General features: G+C 44.2%; 1 protein-coding gene across 1 annotated transcript in view; it reads right to left on the reverse strand.

The window, feature by feature from the left end:
- Positions 1-167: 167 nt before the first annotated feature.
- Positions 168-8685, reverse strand: part of PRDM10 (PR/SET domain 10) — a 37395-nt gene continuing 28877 nt past the window's right edge. The window contains exons 18-22 of the mRNA XM_019470391.1: positions 7605-7775; positions 6191-6331; positions 5368-5536; positions 4613-4725; positions 168-3551 (exon numbers count right to left, since the gene is read on the reverse strand). Of these exons, the coding sequence (XP_019325936.1) occupies positions 3315-3551; positions 4613-4725; positions 5368-5536; positions 6191-6331; positions 7605-7775 (831 nt within the window). The 3' untranslated portion in view covers positions 168-3314. The remainder of the gene's footprint in view (positions 3552-4612; positions 4726-5367; positions 5537-6190; positions 6332-7604; positions 7776-8685) is intronic.

Genomic DNA, 8685 nt, shown 5'->3' on the forward strand with positions numbered 1-8685 from the left:
GTCTCCTTGCGGCGAGCGAGGCCCTGACGCCAAGCGACGTTTGTAACGCGAAGGCGGCGAAGCCCCGTTTCACCCGCCCCAGTGAACAGACGGGTCAGGGCCAGTGTTTTTTAAAAAAAAGAAAAAGAGAAAAAATTTATTAATTTCGGGGGTGGGTTTTTTGTTGGGTTTTTTTGTTTGTTTTTTTTACACCTGCCAGGTTGCACGAGACTATGAACACGATAACGGTCACTGAATGTACAACGAACATACACAATTAAATAAGGGGCAGAGCAAAACAGCCCAAACAGTCCGAGAGGTGCAAATTCAGGGTGCCTTTTTTTTTTTTTTTTCCTTCTTCGCTCCAGGAAAATACAGAATCGGACCCAAAACGCCTACAAGGAACAGCATCAGGCTGCCGAGGAGCCTGCAGCGATGCCCACCTTCGAGTAAAACGTGGCCCTTTTCGGCAACCGAGAGGACTCCAGGGTTAAGCTCCTGTGGGACATTACGTAGGAAAGAGATCTTTGGGTTGCTCTGGCTTAAAAATAATAATAAATCCGACACCTTCTGCACTGCAGAAATGGGAGAAAAAAATCCATGCAAACTTATCTTTTTTTTTTTTTGTCGCCTTTCTAAAAGCGGGCCCCTGCCAACTGTGCAATCGCTGTAGTTCCTTACTTCGGAAGGAAAATTCATGATACTTCAATTTCCAGGGATGCTTCTCTCGCGACGATGCATTCGTTTAACTTGGGACACCGTGAATCACTTAACGCAGGTACCGAGTACGCTGCCGTTGCTGTAGGCCAGAGTAGAAACTTTGATAAGGAAGAGTTGAGTTCACAGAGGCTGTTTTAAAATGCTTTTGTGGAACACCGTGTAGTTTTCAGCCTTGACTAGCAGGTACAAGTGTCCTCACAGTCTGTGATCCTTTCCAAAGGTGAACAGAACAAAATATTTTTTAAACCCCACATCTGCAGTATCACTAAGGGGAAAAAGTTTGATGTTCATCTGTACAGACTATAGACCTTTTAAGTCTTTAAAATTGCTCCTGTAGGGCAGTATCCGCCTGGAATATCCCATTTCCAAATCTCCTATTTTCCTATTACTCATGCCATTTTTTGACTCATAAAATAACCTAGCAGCCTGAAGAAAGCCAAGACAAAAATCTCCCTTCTCTTCTCCCACACCAACAACGTCGCAACGCCCAACGTCGTAATTCAGAAGCCCTCGGCAGCACGACTTCAAGTGAACTAGCGGGAACTGCAGCCCCTTGGCCACGCTGCTGAAGTCGATGGGCTCCCAAATCCACCGAATTCAAAGACACCGCTGCGCTTAACTAAATGGGAGCTCTGGTCCTTATTAACTTCACCGGTCTCGTTAATGCCCCAGGACGGTGGTACAAGCAAGAGAAGCCAAATCCCAGGAACAAATTAATCCACATTTTGGCAAGTCACCAAGTCCTTATCAAAGCTACCTCAAAACAGTTCTGAGCTGGCCGGTGTTTTCAATCTGATTTATTTTACCACGCACCGTCACTATTTCCACGCCGTATTAACAGATATATTAATTACCAAAGCGATACCTGCTGCAAGGCTTTGCCCGCAAGTCATCAGACTTCCTCTCGTCCAGTCCGAGTGTGAAGTTCTCTCGTGTCTAAGAGCTTTAACTGCATAAGGCCCGATACCACAACCTGTAAACAGCTGTAGCGCTTACTCGCACGGGTAATCCTCATCTAAATCTGGGGGGGTACTTACGCAGGAAGAGTCCCGCCTTCACACTCGGTGCGGCACAAGAGAAAACGGATCAAGAAAACCTCTCTCAGTTCTTCAGTCTCAAGGGCCATTAGGACAAAACATCCTTCTTTGCTTTTGTTTTTATAAATAAACGTATCCTATTATGCACAGACATTCTGGGATGAGTTTTCAAGCAGAGTGAAGGGAGGTTTAGACATACACAGTATATCCCATCAAGCGTCAACGGAGTTGTAGTCATATTCTTGCAAATCCCAGAATGCATTAAATAACCAAGCAACAAGACCTGTGAAGGAGAATTATGTAAGAAAAAGAAAATTACACTGCCTTAAGAGATAAATCTTCTCTTTCCCTTTCTCCTGGTCCCTAAACGTAACATAAATTCTGAGATAGACCAGGTCTACCAAAGCAGGCAACCCCCACAGATGGCTTTCTGTGTCCCATAAATAGTGGTCCACTAGCATGTTCCGTGTATGTTTCCTGAGTCCAGGGCTGCTCATTTTATGGAACTGTCCAAAGGAATTACAGTGTATTGTTAACAAGGTATTTGGAAAATCAAAAGTAACCAACTCTCCATCCAGTCTTCAAGGGGTAAAATACGTCCACTCTGAGGTGGCAACAGAGACAACCACCCTGCCTCTTCCAGGGTGTGCTCCCGTACCCTCGCTTTCTCCTGGCACAGCTATCTGTAGGTCCCAGCAGAAGCTGCTATGCAGGCTAAGCTGAGCCTTTTTTGTTCACAGGCAAAAAGGCCGTTTTCCCTGCAAATACTGGAGGGGAAAAAGAGAGAACAGTGCCTCCGTACTACCCTTATGTGCTACTATGATTTCGATCAGTTTGTTCCAAACATGGGTTTAAGACTGCACTTTTCGTTCTTTCTGGAACTGCTTGGTAAAATAGGGCAGGGCAGACAGCATGTAAACAGTTCTCCAGGGTTGGAAAAATAATAATTTAATGGACTGCCTCGGCACATCTTCACAGCTTTGTTGTTACATCCATCCCCGCGCACGTACGCAAGGAGCCACCGGCTTTGCTGCTGCTGCTCTTTTTCTCCAGGCAGTCTGCTCGCGTTGAGCTGGTACATTCCCTTTCACCTTGGCTGCTGAAACAAAGACATGGGAAGCAGTTCTGCCGTATTCTGGCAATGTACACGACGTCCTCCTGTTTAACGGCTCCTATTAAAAATATACATACAACATAATCTGCCAGTTAGCCTTCAGTTAGGCAAGCTTTTTCCCATACTATTGAAATAAAAAGTTGTTTGCTGGGGACACTTCCAGGAAGGAACAGTAAGGGTCAGCAGACATGCCAAAAATGAAGTCCAGAGCAAGCAGAGGTTTCACTTCTCCTCTTGTCCTTTTTGTTAAAAGCTGCATAAAATAGCATCCCAGAAGGATTTTGAGGGTACTTCTTCATGGTCACCGGGGACTTAAACCCTCTTAAAGCATTAACAAGAGCTCCAAGACTTTAGTTGAAGTTAAGTGAGCAGATACTTTAAAACATATTGAGCTCCAGGATACCCATCGATCTGGGCTTTCGGGGGAGGTGACAAGTACAAGCAAGCGACACCGCGAGGCTTCTTCATTCGTGTTCTGCTGAGAAAGTTCTTGGTTTAGTGATGTGCACTTCACTGCCGCCGTTCCCGTTGGTGGTTGTAGTGATTATGTACTGGGTGGTTTGCTGCTGACTGCTCGTTTGCGATTCCAAGGTATCCGTGTGGGCGGGTGGCTGGGGGACGCCGACCTGTACCTCGCTGGAGAGCGACGGGTTTTGTTTGACATCCAGATCAGGCTGACCTTCAGATATCACATAGTGAGTCTGCATGGGGAATATAAAAAAAATAAGTAATAATTGTTGCATCTTCTGTAACTTTTCTGTTCTAATAGTCTGTAACGTTCCTGTCGCCGTGCTGGAAGACATTTTGGTAGGAACAAGGAACTTTGAAATTAAGTTGTATTTCATTTAAATGTATTTGAGAGCAACATAACCCTTGTCCTTTGTTTTGAAGTACGTTGGACTACTCTGCATTTGGTTAACTTACAAATGGTTAAACTAATTACACAATTAACCCATCACTACAAATTAAAATAGCAATTTTTAATACAACTATTCTGAAAGTTTTTTCTGTTTTTCACATGTTCTAGCAGAAGTTTCATTTCCAGTGTCCAATATCAATGCAGTACAACAGCCTGCCTCCTTATGCTGGACTGCTTACTAGGTAAGGTAGCAGTCACTCTTCTTACTCTGTAATCCTAACAGAAAGCTATCAAAACGTTCCCAGAAATTGTTCTGAAATTTGGTTTAATGGATACAGCTTACTCTTAAATATTTTCAAGACCAGCAATACCACTAAATCATACCTTGCCCTGCAAATGCGACTAAGTGAACACTTTAAACTTGAAGGAGTCATACATACAGGGGCTGGACAGCGTGGGCCTTGTAAATGGCTACGTGCAGAAAACTATTTGTGATCACCACATAAAGGAGTATGATGCTACTTCAGGAAAAAAAAAAAAAATATACATCTTTTCCTTGAAGCTCATGAGATTATTTCCTGCCTTCTGTAACCTGAAGTTTACAACATTACTAGGTTTGAACAGTAGCACTTTTCTCCTTAACTTATGACACAACACATCATACCATTTCTTAAGCTGTTTTGCCCATAGATTCTGCCCAGCGGGGACCTCTCTACAACTGTTACAGAAAGCCAGTGCCCCTTCGGACTATACAGTCTGGACCTCTTTACGTACACCGTTATTCTCTTCTCTCTGTCCCCCAGTCATCACTTTGGCACTCCTTTAACCTTCAAACTGAAGGCTTTAAGCCTGATACATTATTCTGAATGGAAAAAAAAAAAAGGCCACGATTGTTTTCCTTACCTGAGTAACTGCTTTCACTTGCCCTGTGTTGACAGTGGTGACCGGTGTACCTACAGCGGTCTCTGTGATCACGTACTGGCCTTGGGGAATGGTCATCATCTGAATCTCAGATGCTAAAAAAACGGAAATTGAAGAATCAAGACCTTCAGTCAAACTCAAAGACCACCTTGAAAGATCATGTCTTATATAATGTCTTATGTCAGTAAGATTTCAAGCCTGAAACAGTGGTTGTTGAATAGAAATGCAGGTGCTGTAAAGCCTTGTAAAACTCTACAGGCCTCAACAAAATTACACCAGCTAACATCAGCTGCAGATTTGGCAATTCATGCATAGACAACACATCCTGTTCTTGCCCGAGAAATCACAGAATTACCATCCAGAGCTGCTTGGACATGAGAAATCATTTCGTATCGCCCTCATCTTCTGTATGATTCTTTCAAGCATCCATCCAAATTTGAACAAGCTGCTCTCCAACACACGGATTCTTGCTGAATGCAAGTTCTTTGGAATAAAGGAGCCCAGTCTGCCTGCCCAAACCACCTATCAGATAATTACGGACCTACAGTAAGTAGAAAAACTAGTACAACCATTTTCATTTGTCTAAAACAGTTTGCCTTCTTAGACCTCTATGAATATTAATCATGAAGCTTAATGAGCTCCGAAAATACTATCCCATTTGGTAGCTGGAGAAATGGAGCACATACTAGTCCCACACACTAGCCAGACTACTAGTGAGAGCTACTGCTGACACTTACAATAGCTCCGAAATGAGTTCCATGTGCTGGGAAGATACGTGTGCTGAACCGAAGACCCTTGCTGCTGCTGGAGGGCTTGGTTTGGTGTAGATGTAGTCGTCTGCATCTGTGAGGGGCTGAGTTCCTGCTGAGATTGTTGTGAGGAGGGACTCAAAGGCTGACCCCCAACCTAGGGAAAAAAAAAGGTGTAACTGTTCTCAGTGTATTAAGGATTGCATGCCTCTGCACTGTTACAACATATCCTTCTTATTAAAGGAAAACACAGGGGCGGGCGGCGGGTTCTATAGCATATCGAGCACAAGAACGGCAAAACTCTCCTCCCTCTCCAACTCGCTTCACTCTGTGGTTCGTAAGCAGAGATCGGGAAACTGAAATAGAGACGTTGCTTGCCAAGGGTTACATAGCGAGTCTGTGGCAGAGAACTGAGATGAGAGGCTAAGTACTACCCAACAGCATGAAGAGCTGAACTTCAAATATTTGAGGAATGCCAGTTTCCATTTACATCTTTCAATTGGCTAAGCTTATTTAAGCTGCAAATTTGTCCCTTCCCAGACATTTATCTCTACCTTGTATACATCGTTACGAAAAAAAAAACAACCTGAAACGTAACAAAAAACCCAAACAAAAACCCAACATAACACCCCCATACACCCTAGGAACATCTGGAACTACTTGATGATCTCAGAGATGTTCATGTGAGAGTCATTTCATGTGTGGTCCTTTAAATGACATAGGAAAGACTATCTCCTGCATCAGCGCATGTAATATGCCAGCTGAGCGGACTGGTAGGGAAAACGTTACCTGCGAGAGAAGAGCGAAATACCTGCGATGACGACTGAGTTGCTGGCGGTGGCTCTGTGACCTGGATGTGCTGCACCTGGATAGCATGCTGGGTGTATGTCTGGGGGTCATGAAGCTGCCCAACGTCCACTGTGGAGTGCTGGGACTGGTGAGGTGAGGTAGCCTGGGGGGGGGGGGAAATCAAAGCAGAGGCGTACACTTCAGATTCTTTGCAGAAGCAGCCACGTAAACCTCTTCTGTGATACAAGGTCTGGAACAATGGGGTATGAGCCTTAGTGAAGCCATGGAGCGCTCCTTGTTCAAGCCTGTATTTACCCTCTTTCCACTCCGGGGAGATAAAGAAGTACACTCAACAGATGTAATGGCACCGAGACGGTTACATCTCAGCGGTATCAATGGAAAGGACTTGCCCAAGGTCACACAAGCTGTCTGTGGCAGAGACCGGACTCGGATCAAAGGGTCTGAAAACCAGGATTAGTGTCTACCACTGGATCACCCTTCTTTGTAAGCATCTTCCTATAAAATGTATAATCTGCATATCCAATACTGTAGTATGATATGTAGTAGCTCTGTATCAAGACAAGTGCTCAGAGTTCTCACTGATTAAAGGCTTTTTTGAGCAACACTTGCTAATGATACCAATTGGAGTAATTTAATTACAAGTCCCAGATCTTCATAAAATTATTATTAGCTGCAGGAATCGGTATTCATGCTCCTGTATCATTAGAACAGCCACAGTCAATATTAACTGGGGCCATTGTTTAGGCCTTTATTAACTGAATTCATAACCTAATTTGTAATGAGGGGCCAGAGAGAACATGGAATTTCAGATTCAAACACAAACACACGGTAGTTTCAGCTTCACCCAGCGAAAAACAGATTTGAAGGCTGCGGCAATTTCTTACACCTGCCCGAGTTATTTTCCTCAGCTTGGTTACTCTAGTTACACTCTGTTTTTATTTTTAGGAGGCTGTTGAGCGTCATGGAGAATGAATATTCTAATAGATGATAGGAAGGGTAAAAGCAAGCGCTTTCTGTACTTCCAAATTTTGGCTCCGGCTCACTGAGAACAAGGAAGTACAAATTAGTCTTCTCAACTGCAAAAATGGGTCACCCACTGACCCACTTTTCCAGTTGCTGGAAAACCTTCCTAGAGCAGACTCGAGCAAAGGTGCCCAGATTGGTAGAACTAAATTAGGACTGCATCAATATGGCTCCAGCAAGCTGATCAAGACCGTCAGGACTATTTATGCCCAGTACACGATGCTTACAATGGGAACCCTAAGCATTATCTATCAATTTATCTGTAAAAAATAGTCTGCACCACTTCTTGTAACTATTCCTTAACAAAATTCCGAGCACTACAGCCCCAAGAAGGCAGAGGCTTGATACGGAGGGGGTCAAAAGCACATCAAGTCCCCCAAAGCGTTACTCACCTGGGCCACTTGAACAACCTGTAGCTGTATGTGCTGAGGCTGCTGCAAGCCAGTTGTGGACTGAGACACAGGGATGTACTGGATTCGCTGGTAATCTCCCTGGGGAGTTCGATAGTCTGTTGTGAGGGTCTGGGATATCTCCGTCATTGCTTGTGTCAGTAAATCTGTCGTCTGAGCAGGTAGAGAGATACAGACCATCATCACGTATTGTCTACCGGATTGAATACTTTTGCAGGGCTGTAGTTCTTTCATCACACTGAATCTACACTTACACCATTGGGCCTAGTCATTTATTTACCAGAGCTTAACGCGTACAGAGGACGAGGTCACAAGCAATCACCAGGGTTCATGCACTAGGATTGCTCTCTTCTGTCTAAAATGCTCGTCAGGACCATTAAGGGCTAGCTTAACATACAATAATAATAAAATTATATTCATCTTCTGACTTAACAGTATTAGACAACAAAAATCCTGCATTTGTAAAGAGTTGACTTAGTTTCCAAGTCAAAAAGTGCTTCTCGGACCTATTCTACCTTTTTCCTTCTCGCCTGCCAGAGCGATACTTTTCTTGACAACTGTATTCCTAAAGTGCGTGAACACATTTAGTACATAACTAATCAGGTGTATGAAGCCAACAGCATCCTGGCTGAATCTGCCCATTTTCAAGCAAAACAGTCTTTTACCCAGTTTCAGTCTTCAAAATAGGAAGTTCTAAACTGTGGTTATTAAGATTTTTAAAACTATGCAGCATCCCAGCACCACTAAAAGACACAAGACTGATTTTTCTAGTCTCAGCTTTCACTTCCGTAGCAGCTGATGTGATCGTGCCCCTGTACTCGGCACTGGTGAGGCCGCACCTCGAATACTGTGTTCAGTTTTGGGCCCCTCACTACAAGAAGGACGTCGAGGTGCTGGAGCGTGTCCAGAGAAGGGCAACGAGGCTGGTGAGGGGTCTGGAGAACAAGTCTGATGAGGAGCGGCTGAGGGAACTGGGGTTGTTTAGCCTGGAGAAAAGGAGGCTGAGGGGAGACCTCATCGCTCTCTACAACTACCTGAAAGGAGGTTGTAGCGAGGTGGGTGT

This window comes from Aptenodytes forsteri, unplaced genomic scaffold (genome assembly GCF_000699145.1).
Source record: "Aptenodytes forsteri isolate BGI_AS27 unplaced genomic scaffold, ASM69914v1 Scaffold126, whole genome shotgun sequence".
Taxonomy (NCBI): domain Eukaryota; kingdom Metazoa; phylum Chordata; class Aves; order Sphenisciformes; family Spheniscidae; genus Aptenodytes; species Aptenodytes forsteri.